The 23,714-nt window shown below is 37.2% G+C and overlaps 1 protein-coding gene across 5 annotated transcripts in view; it reads left to right on the top strand.

Moving 5' to 3' along the window:
• The window catches only part of SYT1 (synaptotagmin 1), a 328,199-nt gene that overhangs the window by 234,991 nt on the left and 69,494 nt on the right, over nt 1–23,714 (top strand). For 4 of the 5 annotated variants that reach the window (XM_021528115.4, XM_021528114.4, XM_021528113.4 and 1 more), the window contains 3 exons: nt 6,713–6,897; nt 19,274–19,396; nt 22,550–22,717. In XM_021528115.4, the coding sequence (XP_021383790.1) occupies nt 6,713–6,897; nt 19,274–19,396; nt 22,550–22,717 (476 nt within the window). The remainder of the gene's footprint in view (nt 1–6,712; nt 6,898–19,273; nt 19,397–22,549; nt 22,718–23,714) is intronic. The other variant, XM_021528116.4, reaches the window with a different exon arrangement.

Here is a 23,714-nt window from a genome sequence, read left to right on the forward strand (position 1 = left end):
AAACATCTCTCCCCAAAGTCATTCCTTTCTCTACACTGTTTTCTGTATGAAATGCCCTAGAGGTTTTGCTGGAAAGAGGCCTATTGTATTTGTCACACTCGCCAGAGTTGCAGTAATTTCCAAGGGACATGCTATGCAGCAGGAAGCTGGGCTGCTGGTGTCTCCTGTGGGTCATTGTGTTCCAGGAGCAGTGTATCATCTTTCATAGAGGACAATGAAAGAAATTGCTGTATTTGCTAGAGTTGATAGAGGAGGAAGTGGGAAGCAGGAGCCTGCAGGAGGGCTGAGAGCTGTGAAAGGGTAGGAGGATAGCTGACATCCCTGCGGAAGCATGGCACTGCTGGGAAGGGCAGCCTGGTGCCAGAGACCACGGGAGGGACCTTGCTGAGGAGCCATGTGGCCAACAAAGAGGTGGTGCCTCGGTTGAGCTGAAAATGAGCCCAAGAGAGCAGCCCCAGGTGACAGTGACAGAGCCAGCAGAGCACGGGGCTGTGCTAACACTCTCCTGCTCTTATTCTGTCTCATTTTGATTGGGGGTGGAGGGGAATGTGCAGGTTAGCAGGAGCTATTGTCATTGTAATATTTATACAGATGAAACCCGACATTTAAGCTTGAAGGCCTTTGAAGGCCAACCTCTCTGAGGTACTTCCTTCAAGAAGGAGACATCTCAGCAGCTTTACTTCCTCCCTCTGGCTACTTCACTATCCTGCCTCATCCCATCTTGCTTTCTGTTGCTTTCTCCCCCATGTATCTCCAGAGATGAGGGGCAGAGGAGCTGGTGAGACTGAGCAGTGAGGAACTGAAGGAGAGATAAAAGAGGGAGGGAGGAACACAGACAAATAGTTGTGCTCTGGAGGAAGAAGATAACAGTGTTGGCTAATTGTGTTTTAGTTTGACAGAACATACCACATGCTGTAAAAGGTGAATTAATACCAGCAGTAATAAACATAAATGACCTTCAGATTACAGTAGTAGGTGTGGTTTTGCTCCTAGGTAAGTATCTTAGTTCTTTTATGGATTTTGACTTTCAGATTTTGAGCATACAATAGGCACATCATATTCTCAAACAGCCCAAGCACCTTGGCTTAATTTGTAGCTGTACCAAGGATTACTGCTAAATTCAGTGCAGGTTTATTTGCAAAGAATGGAATGTTTGATAATAGAAATTTTGCATGATAATGTCTAAAAAGCTATAGGCAGGGGTGTATTCAGTCAGTGAACTCATCTGATCAGTGCACTTCCAAAGACTTATTTTTTGTGGGGATCTTTCACTGTCAGAACATACCTCTTTTAGCAGAGTTAGGGCTTCAGTAACTTCCATAAACTATTCACAGAGAGTGTTTTATGCAACTGCACATGATCAAAAAGTAAAGGGGAGAAATACGAGCATGAGTACATTCATTAAGTTATTTAGTAATGGTTCATTCTAGTGATGGGTCAAAGGTAGCAGTGTGAACTTTAAACAGAAAAAAAAAATCTTGCAGTGAATGTAAGAAAGTAAAAGTAATATTTTGCGAGCATGCTATTAAAACAAGAAGTCACACAGAAAAATGTCTGGAGTGGAAATGCATCTGTATAAGCCTGAATGCTAGTACTTTGAATGCTAGTATATGCAAGTATATATTTTCACTTTTTGTCTTTCTTGAGTCATTTTACAATGTTTCAGCATTTTCTTTTCTTTTCATTGTACCTTTGTATTCATTCTGCTATAGGAGTGGTATCTTTTACCTGGGTCCTTGCTTTCAGGACGTTTTCTATAAGTAACTTCTAAAGAATGTCAACCTAATTTCCAGAACATGGTCCCTGGGAAATTTCTGTACAAAAAGTCTGAATATGGCTATATATGGAATTTCCTCCTGGATTAGAAGCTGTAAACACAAAAACTAAGAAAAAAAACTACGGTTTCATAAATGAAAACTGCTGATGAGCCCATGTTCAGGCTAACAGAAGTTTAGATTACAGCAATGTGCTTCACATAAAGCTACTTGGCAGTTGCAGCTTCCTGTTAAGTGTCATGTCCCCTCTGAAATATAGATTATTACTATTTGTTAATTCCAGCATGCTGTGGGCCTGAATAATATGGAAGCTGCCATATCTGGTAGTCCTTTGCTGTCACAGTTTAAATTGTGAATTTAAACTGCTTAATTGGAAATTTTTGATGAACAGTATTTTTGGTATGGGAGTCTACACTTTTTAATTCAGCTCTTCTCTTCAGTTCTTCATTGACCTTCCTTCCACTTGTGTTCTAAGATAGTAAAGTTTCCTCTGACATTGCACTTAGAAAGGGAAGAAAATAATTAGGATTAAGGATTTTATTCTCTTTCCCAGACTGCAGCACTTCCGTGCTGCACGTTTTGTGTCTTCCCTCTTGAAGTCTTTCTTCTGCAGTCAGATGTCCTCCAAGGCATTTGATAGTTTTAGATCATAACAGAAATGTCAGTTTTAGACCTGTACCTCTCCAAGTATTTTGTGTAAAGCCAGGTAAGGATGTCTTTATATAAAGGACAAAATTTGTAGCTCATATTGACTAACTCAGTAATACATCCTTACCTTTGAATCTAGCATGCTCAAAGGACCAAAATTTAATGACAGGTTGGGGACAATAGCTGTATTTAGTGCAGCTCAGTAGAAGCAAGTCAGTGAAATGAAGCAGTCAGTCCTGAGGACTCGAGGTTTGTAGGGGTAGTGCTTTGGATTAGGATCACTCTCATGGGCAAATTGCCTTTTGCAGTTGGAGCATCACTGGGTGACCTCTGGGGGCATCTGTTCCCACTGTGTCCCTTGTGCCCTCAGGATCGCTGCAGAACATGAGTACAAGCATGCATGGCCTATGGGTATGGTCTGGAGACAAGCCTTGTAAGCAGACTCCTAAGCCCAACTAAAATGGTAATCTAGGAGCATCACAGCTGCTTTATTTGTGAAATGTATCAAGTGCCTCAAATGACCCACAGTTTGCACACATCCCTGGCTGGCATCAGTGGAAGGAAGCAACAGAGAGGGATAAGAGAGCTCACATTTATCTGCATCCATGACTGACTGTTGTTCAGCATGGGTGAAGTATGCAAAATTGGTACTCCAAATGCCTTGATTCAACACATTCCTAGAGCTTACTCCTTTCAGTGCCCTGCTATTGCCCAGGAGTAAGCCATGTGTTTCTTTTTCTCTACACTCTCCTTTTGCAAATAGGCTTCATTCCTGCATTTCTGACTAAAGTCTTAGAGCATATCTGGATTGGATCAATAACACTAACTCAAGACCTTATTTACTAACTGCTACTCAGCAAATCCCCTCTTATAGATTTGTCTTTAAGAGCTTTGTAGAATCACCAAATCACTTAGACATTCATGACAGCTTCTTCAAAATAAGTATTCTGTATTTTCCCAGATGAGTAGAACAAAGAAAATAGCAGTGAAACACCAGAAAGTTTACACACATATTAATTATCCTTAAACCAATAGCTTTTGCTTGGTCGGGTAGGTAAGTATTGCTTGTTTCAAAGCACCCCCTTGTGCAGGCAGTCGGTAAGACAAGTTGTACAAGAAGCTTCTGGCTCCCTGACACCATTGATCTGCATGGGTCATGATTTGCATTTTCCAAGTCACCCACCCTGCAGCATCTGCCACGGAGGTCTTTTGTTCAGTGGTTCATGTCCAGAGACCTCCTGTGTTTTCAAGCTGCTGAGCCTGGTCAAACTGGTACAACGTGGATCGAGGTAATCTTCAAACTGTAGGTTCCTACTGTTGTCCACTGGTAAAATATAATTCTTTGAAAATCTGGCATAAGCATGGGTAAAGTCCAACTGAAATCAATCAATATGGATCTTCAGTATGAGCTGCTTCATAAAAAGAAATGTCGTACACTGTTGATAAGATTTTTATAGATACTAGTCACAGTTGGTAAACAGCAGCCCAAAAAAAAAGGCTGCAGATTTGAGTCTTCCAAATTAACTAGTGACTTCAGTCTGTCCACCTGGAGATGACTTTATAGAAAAGTAGCTTTTGAACCCTTATCTTTTTCCAAATTTAAGGCTCCTCTGGCAGCATCATAAATTGGGGAGCACAAGTAGAAAAAACTCAAAGTCTTTAGTAATTCTGGAAAACTTTGTCAATGTTATGTAAAATGTAAAATTATTAACATTTTAAAATATTTGTATCATGCTTTTGAAAGAAAACAAACATCTCTTCAAAGCCAGTGATAACTGTATCCTGTTTTAAATCTATTGTCTTAAACCTGTCTTAAATCTATTATTTACATCCATTGACTGGGCAGTCTCTGTTGATAACAATGTTCAAATGAGCCATTTCTTTGACAGAGATAGTACACTTCTCTTGGTAAAAATAATCTATTCCTTTTTGATTTTGAATTTTGCAGTGGTTTTGTAAATGTCCAAATTTTGTACTGCCTCAATTTTTTTACTTTAGTGCTTATGCTTTATTTAATAAAAAAAGGAAGCATATTTTTTCTGAAGAGATAAGTAAGGAATTCTGCTCAACTCTAGGTGTCCCAAATATTAACTCAATGATCATTTAATTGCATCATGAGAGCTATTGAAATTAAAATTGAAATTAAATTAGAAACAGATGAGAGCAGACAACACATTGTAAAAAAGAAGCTGAGGTATCTGCAAGTGTTTGAAATGTTCCCCAAGGTACCCTACATTGTTTGTGCTTCAGAGAACCAAGGCAGCAGTGCCAGAATACCACCTGATACAACACTTTCAGCACAAAGGCACTAGAATTCATTACCTACACAAGCTTTTTCATCTGCAGGATGCATATGTGTTTGTCCTATTAATGCCTACGTTTCTGGTCTCCTCAACCCATTGATTCTTACAGTTTACCTGCACTTGATGTGTTCCTCTTCTCTTACCTCACTGAGTGGCATCCTGCTGCCATATTGTTGCTTCTTCCCATATTCATGCTTCAGGCACTGCTGACAAATCAGTGAAACAAAAAGCTTATAAATTTGAGCACATAATTAATTTCCTTTTGTCATAATTCCTGTGGATTTTCTTAGATACAGTGTTATGTAAATGCTGTTTCAGACTAAGTACATGCGAAGTTTAGAATTTGAGTAGAGCACATAGTTCTTGTGAAAGATGAAGGTTTACATTTCTGAGTGCTGAGTGAAAAAAATGTAAAAGAGTCAGTTGTGCTACTAAATGGTACTACACCAGACTGGAAGACAAAAATACATATTAATGCGTGAAATACAGGTTTTAAGTTGTGATAAGTGCAGCTCTAATGCAACTTTAACGGCAGAATTGCTGCTGCTGACTTCATAAAATACATTCCATAAACAGCTGTTAATCTGTTCACCATTTGTGTCTTAGCATTGATTTGTTTAGTAATCAGTTCTCATTTGTTCTACATATGGTACAGCTTTCCTTTTATAGCAGATGCATTTAATGAACAATTGGAGGCTCAAAAATACTACAGAAATATTTAACTATTCTCCTACATTTTTATCTGTCATTAGGATTCTTTGAATAAAAGTTAGAAAAGAAGTTCATTAAATATAGAGTAAAGAAGGTGTAGATGCTCTGTGATCTTCCTGAATTGGTAATTTGTAGTGGAAGTTCTGGTCACTAGGCTTTTCACTCCTCTTAGCTCCTTTAGGCAATTAATTTTCTCTGTTTATACTGTCCATTCCCTTTTGTGATTCACTGATGTCAACATGTCAAATTTGATTCACTTTTTGGCTTTGCTCTGTAGCTCTGTATCATATTAGAGACCTTTAGGTAATGTACTGAGTATCTTGCAGACCAACTGAGTGCATTTCAAGATTTTTAGAAAATGACAGTTTGCAAGATTAAAAATTTTGTCAGGTGTTCTGCATAAATGTGGGAATCAGTAGTCATTAAAGCTGATTTGGGTGAAGATAATTGCCTTCTGGAGTACTTGTGTTTAAGTGTCATCTTAATTGCTTTTTTCCAAAAATTCTGATCTTTAACAAGAATATTTTGTGCTAGTAAGTGTTCTCTTATTTATTCATGCTTCAGCCATGTCCTGCAGCCTGAACTTAATGAAAAAATGTAACACAATCTTTTGTTTATAGGAGAGTATAGGTGAGAATACAGCTGTGTGCTGAAACTTTGCTAGTGTTAAGGGCATGATGCCAGACAGGGCAAATGCTCATGGATTGGACAGCCCTCTGTCCTTGGTCAGTCTTCACTGGTGACCTTGACCTGCAGCTATTGCGAGGAATCTGCAAATCTGTCAAGTGCAGCAGTGGGCAGAGGAAAAGGGCTGTTCATTAGAACTGACTGCTTGGATCAGACGCCATTCCAGAAAAGGGAAATTTCCAGTCAGTTCCACCCGATTCAGCCACAATGCCAGGTGGGTTGGGGAGATGATAAAAGAAAGAAACAAGTAATTGCTTAAATGTGCCGAGCATTTTACAGATTGCAGAGTGTAAATATTTTGGATATACTCTTTTCAGATGGTGGATGAATCAAAATAGCTGCAGGTGAGCTTGATATGTGTCACCAGGCTTGTATATAGATAGATGTGTTAAATTTGCTTTGTATGGGCAAATTCTCAGTTGGGAGGAATATATAAATAATGACAGGATATTTTAGAAAGGATCTTAGGTATTTCTGCAAGGCATTTTCATTGAAAAAGGCTTAGCTGTGAGAGAAATGCACTTGTTTCTAATTTTAACCCTACTAACAGTTTACCATATTTTTGTTGTGTGTCTTTTTCTCTTCCAGTGCCACCTTGGGCCTTAATAGCCATAGCCATAGTTGCAGTCCTATTAATCCTCACCTGCTGCTTTTGTCTCTGTAAGAAATGCTTGTTCAAAAAGAAGAACAAGAAGAAGGGAAAGGAGAAGGGAGGGAAGAATGCTATTAACATGAAAGATGTTAAAGATTTAGGGAAAAGCATGAAAGACCAGGTAAAGTACCTCTCCGTTTCTTGAACTTTTGGGTTGCATTTGAAGGTTTCTGTTTGATGTGTCTAGAAAAAGCTGTGCTTGTTGTCTCAGTAGTGGCTCTGTGAAGAGTGGACTGATTGACAGCATCTTCTCAGTGGTATCACAAGGGATGAACCTGGGCGTGGCATCACTGATGAAGCAGCCAGCCAATTTCCCTGCTCTGCTAAAAACACATGAGCAGGCATATAGGGACTCATCCTTAAGGGGCGAATTTATCAAGAGTATCCTGCTTTCTTCAAAAATGGAGTAGCTGTGTGTGTACTTTTTTTCAAGACCAGTGTTTATGTATCTTTATATATCTTACTAGCAGTATTCTGAGATTATATGATAAAGAAAAGTAGTTGTGAACTCTAAATTTCTTTTTACACATAAGTTCACCTGAGAAAGAAACAATAGAATAGAGGAAAAAATGAGAGTCAGAAGCAAGGGGAAATAATGAAAAAGGAAAACCACAGGGACATTCAATTCAGTGATGTTTGGAGAATTCATTCTGTTCTAGAGAGAAGACTAAACATAACAGGCTGTACTTGGAGCTGCAAGTCAACTGAGTAACTTGGAGAAGATTAATATAATGCCCTTTGAGAGGAGCATAATTTTCATAAGGACAGAAAAGCTTGTCTTTCAGATCTACTTGGTGGAAGAGAAGCAGAGGTTGCAGGGCTTAATACTAAGGGCCAAAGACTCCAATAATACCTTCCTGATAAAAAACAAAGCTTTTTATTAATGGGATTTTATACTGCTCTTCCTGGAGCAAACTGTTTGGAATAAGCAGCAGAATGAGGAAATAAACATGAAGTATCTATTTTTCCTCAAAACTCGGAGATTTCCTAAGCTAAGAAGACAAAAGGCTAGATTTTTCAAAAAGGAAGGACTAAAGAAATTTAGAGAATTGCTTTGCAAACCCTCATAAGTAGAAGCAAATAACTTTAAAGATATTGCACAGTCAAGTCTGTGTTCCCAAAACTTTTGGGGAAGTTGAGCTAGAGCAGCACAGGAGCAATTACCCAGTCAAAAAGAGAAAATAAAAGCATTAAGGAGATTATTCCAGAAGTTGGGATCTAGCATGGAAGAAAGCTGAGCTGAAGGCAGGTTGATCAGAAATACAAGTCAGAGCTGGGAACCCAAGAACTAGGGCCAGCTGGTCAAGGACAAGATCCAAAAAGAGAATCTTAAGGCACAGTAGCTAAAGAGACACATGGCCCAGTCCAGAACAAGTGGTGAAATGCCACTGCTCAGTGACAGAACAGCCATCAGTGATTGGCTCATCAGCCAATCTTAAGAGTCCTGGAACAGGTCAGCATGCTTTTCCAGACACATAGAATGTAGAAGGGGAAGAGCAAGAGCACTCCATCAGGAAGTGAGGTGAGGGTGAGGAAGCCTTACAAATCTGATGACAGCTGCCATAGATCACATGAGAGGAGTCAGAAAGGAGCACAAAGAAGGGGGGGAAATAATGGTTAAGTGTAGAGCTATCCAAGCTATTTCCAGTTTCAGTGACAAGAGAGACAAAGAGACAAGAGGACAAAGAGCAAATGCTGGAGGACCCTTACATCCCCATTGCAAGTGGAGTGCTTTAGATACTGCACTAGTGCACAATTTCAACTTTGGTTCCTCCTGGAGATAAAGTGTGTGCCACACTGGTGTACTGGAGTGTGTGGCACCAACACAAGACAAATTCACACCTGAGAAAAACATCCTCAGTATACAAAATCACTAATGTAGATGGAAGTATTCCAAGGTTAGACAGATTAGTGAGAATGAGCTCAAGAAACATCATAGCAGAAATTTTGAGTTCTCCCTTGAAGAGGATATTATGCTGCTGTTTTTTTCTCCGTATGATGAATGTGAAGCAAACTCCTTCTCTTAAAGCACTTTGATTTAGCATTCATCCCTGTATTTGATTTATAGACTTTTTTCTGAGGTATTAATATTAAGAAATTGTGAGATAATTCCCCTTCAATGTATGGAAAATCAGGTCATCACTTGTTGGCATATCCTAGGCTACAGTAAACTAGCTCTCCCATTGAACACAGAATAATTTGGAAGAACTGCTTTGATTATGCTGATGGAAAAATTTCTGGAGAACTTTGTTATGTCCTGCTAATGATAACAAAACTAATACTTTGTCATAGGATAAATAATGTGCAATTTTTTTATTGATATTTATGTGGAATTTGTTCCATATTATGTAAGGCCTTTGTTGTATTTACAATGTATTATTAAGTGTTTTTAATTATATTCATTAGGACCTGGATAAATGACCATGGATTCTTAGAAAACAAGTATTTGAAATGCAAAACTACGTTATTTTATTAATATTGACCTCCATTTGTGTCTTTTTAATAGGAAAATTTGATAAAAAACTAAATCCTGCATCTTTTGTCTACAAAAAGAACTAAAACTTTGAAATGTTGCACAGATAGGTATTTTAAGATGATTCCATTCAAAATACTTAGTATCATCATTAAAACCTACATTTGCCTAGATATTTTGGGATTTAACTATCATGTTTTGTTTTGCCCAGTTAAACCTAAGGAGGGTAGATTCACAGTTGATTTAAATGTCAGACCTTTAATAAGTAGATCACCACTCTCCAGCTACCTCTCCTCACTGTCTGGGATTTCAAACCCAGGCTGAAAGGTTCTTAAATTAGCACCTTAAATTCATTGCTAGCAGTCTGACAGTGTACAGATTTTAAGTCCTTGGCATTCAGTAGCTTTTGCCAACTTGATTCCTAATGCAACATTTTGGCTGTCATTTTTTTCTGTATGATACAATTTTTATTCTAACAGTTAATCTTGACTTACCAGTGTAGGTTTTAATATACCTAGCTGAACTCAAGGCAATGCTAAATGTAGCGTACCTCAGTTAAGAGAATTGAAACATTTTAGAGGCTCTGGCATAAAACATAAAGGGGAATAATAAGAATGCCTTTTAGCGCTTCAGAGAAGCAAATTGTTAAAAAAGTACTTGAAGAGTAAGATGTAAATCTAATGCCATTATAAAGGGCAACATATAGTACTCATGTTGTCAAAAACTGAAAAACCTGCTTCAGTCATTGTTAGGCCTGAACCTGTAAGTGGTAATTACTTCTGCCTTCAGCTAAAAGTGATAATAGCAGTTGCTAGTCGCATGGCATCTTGCAGGATCCTGGTTCCCTAGGCATATGAAGTTGGAAGACAGTGCTACAGTGCAATTTGTGTAAAGAGCTCCTGGAAATAAAATTTTTAAAATTTTATCTTAGTCTCAATTTTTTTTTTTTTTTTTTTTTTTTTTTTTTTTTTTTGAGGAGGAGGAGAACTTCTAAGCTACTTTTATTTATGCCTATCCATGCTAAATCATTATAGAGCCATGCAACTTGGCATAGTTGAAGATTTTGAAATAGAGTCACAGTCAGCTCAAAAGTCACACATTGATAGCTAAATATTACAGAAAGGGGGATAAATTTTTTCTCTCTTTTAGGATATTTGTGCTTCAAAATATCCACTTCCCTAAACACAATTCAAAAGAGAAATTGTATTTATATGAAGATTATCAAAATATGTAGCTGAAGTAGAATGGGAGATGAGTTGAAAATAAGGTTAGGTTTTCAGTCTTGACACCCATTTCCATTGCAGACAAGGCTTACTTTTTCAAGTTGAGTATACAGCTCTACCAAAGGCCACTGGGAGGATTAGATTCCTTCTAGGGAAGGCAGAATTGTTAATGAATGTACACATGTAAAAAAGGTCATTTCTCCATGTTTTCTACTAATGTTTTTGTGTGGATGTTTTAATTTTTATTTCTTCCTCCTATGTCCTCCTTGTCAATGTTGTGTCTCATGACTGTTCTGGATTGTCACTTGCGGTAGGTTTATTTTGCTATTTGGACGCACCTAGACTTAAGCTCTCATGCATAGTCTCCTGACAGCTCTGTCTCCTTAGCAGAGATGGACATGTAGTAGCTTTGATATACACATCAAGAGGCTGAACTAAATTGATTGGGTATTTTTTGGTTGGATATATATTTGGGTGAAGCTGGAGGAGGGCAGAAGAAAAGAGGTTGTCATTCTTTCTGTTAAAATATTAAGTTAAAATATTAAGTCAAACTGTACCAGAAAGCTCAAGTTTAAAATTGATGGGCACATAAAAATAACTTGCTAATTATATTTCCTTTTTGTACAAATGTCACTATATCAAAAGTAGACAGAAAAAATGTGTATTTTTAATGTCTTACTTTCTAAGTGTTGCTAAATTGACTGCTACATCATGAAACTTGCTGTGAGCTCATACATCATCTCAGTACAGTGCTCAGTCATTAAATTCTTAGTGTTCCATACCAAAGTTTAAGTGGTCTTAGTACAGATTTCTGTTGGTGCAACCTAGTGACAACTGGCATTAGTGTTTTTGTGATATTTTCCCATCATGGTTTTCATCTTCCTAACTTTCAATCTCTGTTAATGCCCCTGGTTGGCTCCCACTACTTTTTTTCTTTGAGGGGGCAAAAAAAAAGGCCCTGAAGACTGTTTCAGAGATGTGTAATAGCTTCAGATTTATTATGTCTGGATTTAATGCTTTGGTTCAGCAAAATTCTTGATTAAGCTCAGCCTTGGGCTAAGAAAAGGAATAAATGTAATCATTCATGAACAGCACCACTGAGACCTTACTAAGATTTAGCCCTGTTACTTGGAGAATAATTGTTGTGGTCTGAACATTTTATGAGGTCACAAAGCATTTGTAGAAAAGGAGATTTAATAATTTCATCAGGCTAAAACACTGTAACTAGTAAAGAATTTTCTGCTTACAATGTGTGTGTTAGATGAAAGAGGAGATTTGGTATTGGATGTATGTACTAGAGCCTGGAGTATATGGGTAGTATATTCTTGGCTCTGCTTCTGACCTACTGTGTCCTTCAGTCAGCCACTTGACTTCTCTGTACATTTGTTTTTCCTTTACGTAGGTCTTCCTTGTACATTGCGATTATGTACTAACTTAATCAGAATATTCTGATTAATGTTCCTCTCTGAATAGCAGGTGTTATAAAGTGACATGACAGTGAGAGCTGCAATTGCACCTAGCCGAACTTCAACACACGGTGGTTTTCTTAGAGTGATTCACCTTATGATTCTAGCTGTTGATCATCCAACACCCTTACTTTCATATAGACAAAATAATGAAGGAACAAGATTTTTAGTGTTAGGTGCCCTGAAATATTCCAAAGTAGAATGTTTTGACCTGGCAGCATGAAGACAATAGTCCAAATGAAGTCAGGATAATCCACACTGACATCTAGAGAGCCTGGATTTCATTTGAAGCAACTTAAGCCTTTATTACCAGAAAAAAATCCAAGAGGATCTTTCTGAGGGACAGGAGCTCTGTTGCTGGCAGTGGTCTTTTCTTCTGCAATATTTGGTTACATGCTTGTTTATTTTCCCAGTTGAATACCTAGAGAACAGTGAGGTGTTTATTCCACAATGCTACCTATCTCGATGTTAGCATGCCAGTTCCCATTTGTTGTCATCTTCTGCCCATGGTGGTGTGAATGCTCGCCATGGCTTATCCAAAAATGCATTGAGACACTCAGAAAGATGATGTGCTGCAGAGCCACTACAGTGGAGAGGATTAGTCAGAAACACTGGGGATGAGTCTTCATAGAAAACAAGCCCAGTGAGTTTACTGTGGCAGTCAAAATGGATTGACTGAGTCCTGCTTGTACATTCATTCAGTCTCATCATTGACCAGTTGTCCTGCTTTTTCACCTGCCTTAAAGACAACTGTGCAGTGTGCATAAAACTTCCTGAAAAATGTGAATAACATGTTTATGAAGATAAAATGTTACAGATGTGTGTTTGTGTTCTGCAAATAGGCTTTCTGTAAAACTCTTTTGAAATTTAGATTTATATTAGACTTCAGAAGCCTGAAAATATGGAAGCAATAGCTGTGAGACACACGACTGGACTTATTTGCATTCCTGTCTCTTCCTCTCAGTCACTCCCAAAAAAAGATAGGACCCTGCTTTGCATGCTTCCTGAGTTTGTTTTCCTCCTTTGTTAAGCTATGTTTTTCTGTAAAGTAATTTGTTACTTCTATTGTAACCTACTGTACTGTTAGGGGGACATGAAGATGCATATACTACTAATTCTTTTACATGTTGTGTTTTCTATATTGAAGGTCTTACCAGTGGAAGCTTAAATTTTCAAGGATGTTTTTTGCATTTTCTTGATTAACAGACCAAATTTGAGTTCTTTATTCAAGACCAGATTCTGCAAGTTCCTAATGAGTGGCATTTAGGAAGTATGCAATTAATCCTTAAATTAAATTACTTGAATCAGACTCTCAAGACATTTACCTATATCCACAGACTGTACAGAGAGCTAGACTCCTACACTATGTCTGAAATTAGTGGGTATGCATAATCTACAAGAACAGCAGTTCATATTAATGAGGTGTATGTTTTTAAAAAAATAAAATAAAGGTTATTTACTCTTTACAAATTGATAAATAGTAAATATGAATAGCAGACAGCCTTCAAATATGAGATTATCAGGTACTTCATAAAGTCCTTTTAGAAGATGCTTAGACGATTAACTTAATCTCTTTTTATGGAACTAAGCCAGTAGAACAGGTCTGTGCCAATAATCAAAGTCCATAATCAAAGTGGCACTCAGTAAATCATGTCTGGGTATATTTAGGTTAATTTTCAGTATCAAATACACATAGTCCTAATTATATAGTATGACAGATTTTCCAGACACAAATAAATGTAATACACTGAGTGATCCTCCCAGGTCAAGGAGCCAGCTCTGTCCCAAAGCATGCTTCCATCTGGCCCACTGCCATTCATTTGGGGAGGATGAAGAACAATTGATGGAGCAGCATGCACTGGCCAAGCAGCCTGAAGCTGCCTCCCACTCACAGCCTGCTGCTCAGTGCAGGCGAGTGCTGCCTGCCATATGGCAGGTGGGGCAGAGCGCAGCAGCGTGCATGCTTGCAGGAGTGCCTGCTACTTTTAGTTCACACTCATGGGCCCCGCTTTCAAAGCAGAACCTGACCCATGGGATGAACTTCCAAAATAGGCTCCCAGGTCTGAGATCAGCTCCATCTTTTTTCAGCCTATAAACACTAGCTATAGGTTTTATAAAATATCAAAAACAGATTGATTTGTGAGCTTAACAGGTCCAACTCAAATGAATGTATTCATATTTTACACTGAATACCTGCAGCATTTTCTGTATTTTTCTTTCTGGTTGCACCAGATTAAGTTGGTGTTTTAGTACCCAAACAATTCAGGAAACACTTAAGCTGAATGTGATGACCTCATGTCATAGAACTCCTAAAGAAAGAAAACCTTTTGAATAATCCAACAAAGACCATTTAAAAACTGGATAAGAAGCAAGGGAGTAATCAAGCAAGTCCAGGCATTGCATGCTGAACCCAGCAGGGTTTTTCTCATTGTGTGCATCAGTGTGGCCCACTGTTGGCATGTGAGGCCAACATTCTTACAGCAGTTATGGCAAAGTAGATTTCACAATGACCAAAGCCTGGTCTAGCCACTGGAAACCCAGGCGCAACATGCTCTTTAAATTAATTCATGGAGAGAAAGCAGATGCTTAATGAATGAAACATTGCCTTTCCTTCTGAGGGACTGTGATAGAGAGCATGTTACAATTGCAGGCTTGTCTGCTTTGTGATAGGGAACCAGATGGGAACTTTTAAAGGCTTTTGTTTTCCCTTGGGTTAAAAATTGGCCAGATCAGAATTACAGTGTTCTTGAATGGGAAAGATAATTATGAGATGTGTACCACCATTAGTGGAAAAACAGTCATTTCTAGTTGTGGAGGAAAAATTGCCTTTCCAATAAATTCATTGTTGGACATGGCACAGAACATTCTTGCTACAAAATCTTACTGTTTTCTTTTTCCAGCTCACCATGCATTGCAGAAGCCTGAGGACTGGGCATCATTCAAACATTAAAACAATATTCCCTTCACCACTCCAAAAGAAATGATGGAGGGGCAGGTGGAGATGGAAATCAGTACAGCAGCATGCACCATGCAGCAAACAAACTTACAGGCTTCAGTCAGTGTTTTGTTTTGCTTCCCTCCTTCTTGCTTAATGGTAACTGTGTCCTTAAAAGTGAGACTGTAGGCCATCCCATAAGCAGAAGGAACCCTAAAAATTCTGTTAATGAAAGCATTTCTTTATGTACAAAAATGAAAGACACTTTGCATTTTAAATGGTTTGCAACATAAACTAGTCATTAACAAGACTCAGTCATGATTGTGGCCTCTGCCTCTCAGTACACAGGCAAGCAAGTACACTTGCTCCACCAGCAGCTTTGTTACATGAGTCTCCTACCACTTTGCTGTCCTGAAGCTTCTGCACACCTGGAATCTGAAGGCAGTCAGCAGAGCAACAGCCCTTGCAGACTCTTGTCATTTTCTACACATAGTTTGGGGAGGGATTAAAGTAAATTTGTTTAAAGCCCCAGAATTTCTTTTGTGGTTCATGGTTGATAGTAGTGGGGCAAGCCTAGTGACAAGGTGCTTTTGATGGAGCTGAGCTAAAAGCAAGGGGTGTTTGCAATGTCAGGATGCAGTGTAACTGGAGAGAGGCTTTTGTCAGCTAGGGGAATGAGAGGGAGAAAAAACCCAAGAGGTATAAAAACCCACTACAGGGTGTGGAGTTTCAAAAGAATTGGAAATCAGACATTAACAACTCAGGAGAAAAGAGAAGCCTGCAAAACCACTCAAAATAACATTATGGAAGTGAAGATGCAACCAGCAGATTGAACAGTGGATCTCAAATTGCTGTAATTTAGCTCTTTTTGTTGTAAGAACCACTGCAGAGTAGTAGTTCTGATTTCAGTAGACACAGATGTATCACCTTGAAATGTTTGTACTGGATTAACACTTTCTTGGTACATTCCTACACCTGCTTACATATAAGCCTATTTTTCAGATATTTATACACATTTGAGAGGACGTAATATTTTACTGTTGTGTGTCTCTGTATATATAATGCAGAAATAAATAAACTGTTTGAGTACAATTCATGGTCATCTCAAATTAGAAAAGTTAATTTCAGTCTCCATCACAATGCAATTTTGCATTTCCATGTTGCATATTTCAGAGAAAAAAAACATTTTAAATGTCATCAAGTTAAAGAAAATTCTAGAGAAGGCAGGGCTTACATTCCTCTGCATCCAAATCCAATCTTTCTGGTTACACTTGCAAAGGCTTGATGAAAAAAACTTGCTTATAATTAAAAATGTTTAATTTTTTAATAAAACAAATAAAATATAGATGCTTATTTTAATTGATTGTAGCAATGCAACAGTAAGATTCAATACAGTGTGATGCAGTATACTATAAATTAAGGGTTGTAGTAGTATTGCATTACATACTGATCTTTCAGAGAATCTCAATAAAAAATCAAAATCCCTGTGGGGTGTTTCAAGTACTATGAACCAACCAATTCTTCTTCCTCTTTGGAATTCAGCAGCTAAATCAAACATGAGAAATTTCGGTGCTTCTTTTGATTCAGATTCTTCCTGAAGCATTAGCCTCTAGTTTGAAAGGAAAATCCTCTCTTAACAGTAAAATCTATTATTTACAAGCTGCTGTAGAAATAATAATTTGTCTTTTTTTTCTTCCCCCCAGTGCCACAAACTTGTCCATATCCAAACACTATTTCTTTCTCAGTGGTTTTTTTTTAGTGATTTAGTGTTTCTGAATCAAGGTCAAGAAGAATCATGTAGCTCCTCAGCTGATGTCAGTAATGTACAATGTTTCCATCTCTCATGGAAATAGCTTTCACCTTTCCAGTAGGCTTCTCATAACCTGTGGAGACGAGTTTCTTAACCCTACAGTGTTTCCTGCCTGCACTTCAAAACTCCCTTGCACGAGAGATGTTAACTTCCCATTATATTTTCTGTGATCACAGTAAGAATTTTTTCACATTAAGCTACCCAACAGCTCTGTCATCTGGACTGAACAGCTTTGCAGATGAGAATGCAGTTTTCCCAGAGAAAGTATGGATATATAACTATTGCCTTGATGGACTACAATTCCTCTGACTTGGAACTTAGCATATCATGTTCTTTTTGCCTTCTCACTTTTCTCCCTGGGGAATGGCCATAGAATATTTCCTCTCAAAAAAATCTAGGTCAAAAGTAGATGGAAAAGCATAAAGTCCAGTACTTGTCCCAGAAACAATAATATACTGGAGCTGTATATCACACTTTTATCATGGAGTCCTCTTTTAGGACCATACTGGGATGATTCAGAGCAGTGGATCTTGGAGTTAACATCCCACTCTGACTTCCTGTTGTTTCCAGGCTCAGATAAAACTGGTTGCTTCAGGTAGATTGAGTCACATCTTTTTTTATGACCACAAAACATTAAGCTTTTTTTTATTATCAAAAGCAAGAGTGTTTGACATAATCATATCACTCCATATCCTGAAAATCCCATGTATAGTCTGCCAGAGAGCCTATCGGTTTTCAAGTGTTACAGTTGTTGTTGTACCAACAAAAATGTTGTGCTACAGTCAGGGAACTTACTAAGAGCTCAGTGATATCATGTTTCAAACCAAATTTCATTTCAGACAGTTCAGCCCTTCCAAATAGAAATGGTTAGTTTAAAAAATACTATTCTTCCAGTCTCACAGGTGATTCTGTCTATCACTGACCTTTCCCCCCAATCTCATCCAGGTACAATGTAATTTATGTTTCTACTAGAGAGTCCATCGTTCACTAACATTCAGATTTTTACAAGACCCAGCTCCTCAGCTTGCAAAAATCAAAGCTGTTGGATTGTTTTCATTTGAGCTATGCCAACAGAATTTTTAGCTAATTTCAAAAGCAGAGAAATAATTGCTTAGTATCATGCAGTTTTGCGTCTGACCTTTTTTTATTTAGATCTGGCTTCTGGAGAACATTTTCTACTTCAGAGATGAATCTTCCTTCTTTCCAAACCCACACAACTGTTGCGTGGCCCTCGCTGTATTCAAGGCTGAGTGAGAATGTTAATGCTTTCATGTTTCTTCTTTCCCTAACCGCTGTCAGCTGTGTATATAGCTACTCTCTAGCCTTGCTACCTTTTCAGAGAGCTCCAGCAGCAATCTATTGTCACAAAATGCTGTATGTCTCCTACAACACAAAAAACCACAATTGCAGAAAAATTACATTGCAGCAAAGAATGCATCTTATTCTGGCACTTTGTCTGTCTGTGCAAACAGAAGCTTCATATAGAAAGAACCTTCAGATAGGGCTCTTACAGACAAGTACTCTGTTTACTGTAACATGGAAAGAATTCTGGATGAATGCTCAGTATTGATTCTTTATTTTCACACTCTCAACTTTACTTTCGCATTTTCCACAATTTTTCACTATTTGCCTCATCACTTTTGTCTATTTTTCATTTCTTGCCCAGGAAAGAATCTGCTAGAGTAAGATCTACATGGTTAATTATGGTTCATGTGGTTTAATAATTGTATTAATTACCTTTTGCACAGCGAAAATACTTCTGCTTTCTGGTACAGGAGAAATAATTACATCATTTAGTATTTTAATTATGTATAAAATCTCAGATAACTGATGTGTCCTTTAAAAAATAGATTATGTGCAGTTGACAAAGCTTGCAGGCAGTACTGCATTTCTTTATTTTTGTGTTTCTTTCTAAGCAAACTAAAATCAACTTGCAATCAATTTGGTTCAGCCAAGCTTTATTGCAAGAATGAATAAAAAGGAAATTCGTCTCGGGAGGGAGGGAAAAGGAGGAACATGCATTTGCTAATGGCATGGTGGAAACTTTGCTTCCATATTCATTCTAAAAACATGAAAAATGTTTGGCATATGATTGTAGAAAGAACTCATCCACAGCACATGCTCTTTATCACAGTAGTCATACAGAAATGTGTTGCCAAATGCAAACAATGCACAGCATGTATGACCAGGTTTGACATTGCCAAGATTCTTAAGTTGAATGAATGCGTGACTTGGCTTATTTAATAGCATGTTTGCCTCCTTGTGCCTCTTGAAGAGCCAGTCTCAGCCCAGAAGGACTATTTTTTCATGTCAAGATGATATTTTGTTTCTACTTGCAGGTTTTATGACAATCCTTGCTTGTTATAGTCCAAGGAGCTTTCTTCCTACTTCCATTGCTTGCTTGCTGATTTATAACATCTTACTGAGCAACTCAGAAAGTAGATATATATATCTATGAAAACTGCGTATTTGAATTTCTGCTGTTTTGCTTGCTTTTAATGGCTCTAAAATAGATTTGAGGATCGTGTCTATTTTAAACTGCTACTTGACAGTTTGCCTCATTTATGAATATTACATTTCTTCTTTCTAGGCTCTTAAGGATGATGATGCTGAGACTGGGCTGACTGATGGGGAAGAGAAGGAAGAAGCCAAAGAAGTTGAGAAGCTAGGGAAAATACAGTATTCTTTGGATTATGACTTCCAGAACAATCAGGTTTGAAACAACCAACCTATAATATTTTGTTTCTGTGTGTGCAAGTGGAGAATGAAGTAATACATTTAGTTAAAGTAGATATTTCCAAAATTCTTACTACTTTCATGGAGAAAAGAGAGAAAATAAGACAGAAAATTCATTACATAGGTACTACTAAATTGGTATTGAATGCACTTACACTTTATATTACACCTTTAACCAAAAACTGAATATCCAGTTTTATCTAATGATTATTAATAACTTAAAGCATCACCAACCAATGTCAATCAACATAAATTATGGAGTTTGTGTGCAGTCACTATAATATAGCTTCAGCTTTTAACTATTTAAAACGTAAGCAAACACAAATGGGATGAAAAATAGAGGGACCTAAAGGTAAGTTGATTCACTAGGTCTTCTAGAAGGTTGGTAAGATTGCTTTCTCTCACTTCATCAAGTGTGTGCTTTGCTGTAATAGCTAGCTGCATTGGGTTCTGTTGCTCTCCATGAAAGTACACTTCCCAAAATTCTAGTTTGAAATAAAAGTTCAAATAAAAAGGTCTGTACCCCAAAAAACCAGGAAGGTTGGACAAGAATTTAAGGACTGATACTCCTTCAATACTCTGCTCTGAAGCTGGTAGGACTAAACTTTGGCATACTTACCAAGTTTTCAGAATATGTAGACCTAGAATTGACCACTTAACAAGTCTGGTCACAAGCTGAACTAGCTTGTATTTTATTCCCCTCCCTGGCCTCTTTGCCAGGAATCAGTTTTGTCTATTAAACCAATTCACAGCCTCACATTAAAATTCACTATGCTTAATTTTTCAAGCACACCAATTCATCTGAGTTCTTCACTTCTACTGTGTATATTTCAGTAAACTTGAGAACACATATCCTGCATTTAATTTTTTGACAATTTCCATCAAAATCACATAATTATTTTCTGTTTAGGGAAAGCAGTGACTACTGAAGGTAAATCCCCATTAATTCCTATTCATCACCTGAACTGCCTTCCATAAGTCCTTGTGATAATATTCTTTATTTGATGCTATTCATAGAGCATGGTACTCTTACTTGTTGCAAGGCTAAGACAATAAGAGAAAATAAGATAATTTTCTTTATTAGCAGGAAGGTATTTATACACAGCTATGACCTGCATAATAAATGGTATTTGCCTGTATTTTCAACAATCTTCTGGCTACCAGTCTTTATTTTGCAATGTAAGAGCTAAAAAGAGTTCTGAAATCTTTCAAGAAATTGTTGCTAAAGGAGCTTTTCCTCAACTCCCAGAGTAAATTGCCTGACTTTGTGATAAGTCACACTGATCCTCCTTGAAATCAGTATGAAGTGTAGACCCTTCAGAAGCAGAAGATTTAATGAGGGGGAAAGGAAAAGCTGCAAATGTGTTCTGAAAAATGGATTTCATTTTTCTTAGACTATGAAAACAAATTTTCTGTGTGAATTTTATTAAAGGGTATGTTAATTTTATGAGCCATATTTTACAAAGGAAAATAGGATAGAAGAGCCACAAATCTGTAAGTCTGTATTGTCTTTAATTAAGATAATAAATTATCTGACTTGTGGATTTCTGTTTTGTTTTGCTGCTCTAAACTATGTAGCAACCTAAAATTTGTCAAAGGATAGATGATGCAAAAGAGTAGGAGAGGGGATTCAGTTATTTTAATATAATGCAATAGCATGGAACTACAGTCCCAAAATTTTATTAATATATTGTATAGGGTTAAGAATACAAGATGACCAATGAACTCTCCAGAGCAATGTGCCTCAGTTTTAGAGAGAGAATGGTAAAGGGGAATTTAATCGCTTTTCCACTCTGTTAACTAAAACTCATAGACTTGTTTTTCACTCTTTGATGTGAAAAACTTGGTGTAGATTCTGAACCTATTCATGTATTTGTGAACTGTTTTGCATCTAGAATAAAAATGAGACACAAAAGAAGCATTTTATGCAGCAAAAGGAAAATGTTTCATCGAACTTAAGAGTCCTATCAGTGGGAAAGCATGCAGGCCATCCATACTGTGAATTTAAAACTGTCCAACTTTGAGGAGTCACTTAGAAGCCAGAAGTTTCTTTCACAGATTAACTACATTGTTCTATATTCCAGTTGATAGAGTTCCTGTTTCCAATTTTAAACCCATGAGAGAAGTAAATTTATTGTGATTGAAGCACTGATTTAGAAGAAAATTTTCTCAGAGTTCATTCCCAATTCCTAATCTCTTCAGAATAACCTTGAAGAAACACTTCAATGTTTCCTTTAGTTTTGTATCTATGAAACAAGACTAAAAGTATTTTCTTTTTCTCAGCTGCATTATGCTGATGAGGCCTCATGCAGTCAGGGGTCTCTAGATTACATGACATAACATGACATACCATAGCATAAGACTTCATTTATAACACAAAAAAACAGTCAAGACATTTACAAGTTCCATCTGTGCTTCAGTCTTATATTTGAAGTGTATAAGAGATTTAAAAATACAATTTTTTGTCTTGCAGTGAGATTACAAATTGTTATTGGCATTTACTTACCAAAAGTTCATTTTCATGAGATATTTTTTGAAAATTCTGCCCTTAGTTTACTGCCTGGTTCCATTCATGTACTTAGCAAGAGAACATAAATGTAAGGAAGACTGCAAGATTCATTTGTTTTCAGTAAAGCTCTGCTGTGAATTTGCATTTGATTTTAATCACCTTTTGTGTTTGGTTGGGGGAAGGTTACGTGTTGGGGGTTTAGAATACAAATTTTGTAGTTAAAATTAGACATTCTTGATTGTTTAATAATGTGATTTCTATTCATGGTGCTCAGCATAGAAAAATAATGCACAAGAGGAGAGAGCAATTGAAAGTTATTTGATTGCAGTCTTTACAAGGATGAAGTCTGTATTTAGCTGTAATCAGCTGCCCTTTGAAAACCTCTTTTCTGCTTTAAAACAGCCTTTGTACAGTCTGCATCTGCCATAATTGGTTTTCTAAAGTCAATAGTGTTGCTTCATTTGCCTTCCTTAAAGGGGAGCGGGGGGTGGCAGGGAGAAGCAAGGGAAGTATAGTTTCTCCTAGACCAGAAATAGAGTCTGCATATGCATTCCTCTGTTACGGTATTTTTATAGATATCTATTTGAAATTTAATTCTGCTGTTTTTTCCTCTCTTTTCAGCTTCTGGTTGGGATTATTCAAGCAGCTGAGCTGCCTGCATTAGATATGGGTGGTACATCGGATCCCTATGTGAAAGTCTTCCTGCTGCCTGATAAGAAGAAGAAATATGAGACAAAAGTCCACAGAAAGACCCTTAACCCTGTTTTCAATGAACAATTCACATTCAAGGTAGTTTTTTATAATTATTGATATTTCTTAATTTAACTACTTTGTATCTCATGCTTGGCTATGAATTTAGATGTCTTAGTTAGTTGATAATTGCAGCAAAATGATTTTTCATGTTGTAGTAAGCCATGATACTCAATCTTGCTATATAATACAGGGTCAGATAGGTTTAAAAGGCACAGTTTGGTTTTAGGCACTTAGATTATCCTCATAGATGACAATCTGATCCATATTTTATGGCTGGATAAAACATACAAGAAATTCAGAAAACAGTGACACTTTGACAAATCTGATGTAAATTTCACTAGACTAGCATTTTCTTTAAATATCTGATTTATGAAATTCAAGATAACATTTCCTGGAATATATATTAAAACTCGAGGGTAGTAAATTGGTGAAGAACAATATGGCAGATAAATCTTGCCAGATTTTGTCATAGCAATTCTTTGCCATGGTACTTTATGTATGAAAAGAAATCCTTTCTCAGGTTTAATAAAATAGGAATTAAATAAATATAGGTAAGCCTTATACTGCAGTATTTACATCATTCCAGTAGTATCTATTAATAGTGTTTTTCTAAAACTATGGCCGAATTTAAACCCCAGTTAAGTAGAATAAAGGAATAATGTACAGCATGTTTCACAGGGCTTCTCCTTATATACATTCCTCTGCTGTTACTTCAGGCCTTTCTCTTTGTGCCCAATCTTATAATGACAGCTACAGATTGAACACAGGAACAGTGAAAGACTCAGGCTATGAAATCATTCAATGAGAAAGATATCCCTGTGGGCCACAACTACTACTGCATATATATGCTTATTTTTCCTTGAAGATGTTCATAAAAGTAATCTTTTGTGGGGAGTTATTTCTTTCTTGAGCTTTCCTTAGAGAGTATTTAAAAGAAAATAGAGTTTTCAAATTACATATTCCCATTCAGCTCACAAAAGCAAAGAACAAATAATGCTGTCATCTAAGATGAAGACAAAAGTTATAAATCAGA

This window comes from Lonchura striata, chromosome 1A, assembly GCF_050655825.1.
Source record: "Lonchura striata isolate lonStrDom1 chromosome 1A, ASM5065582v1, whole genome shotgun sequence".
Lineage (NCBI taxonomy): Eukaryota > Metazoa > Chordata > Aves > Passeriformes > Estrildidae > Lonchura > Lonchura striata.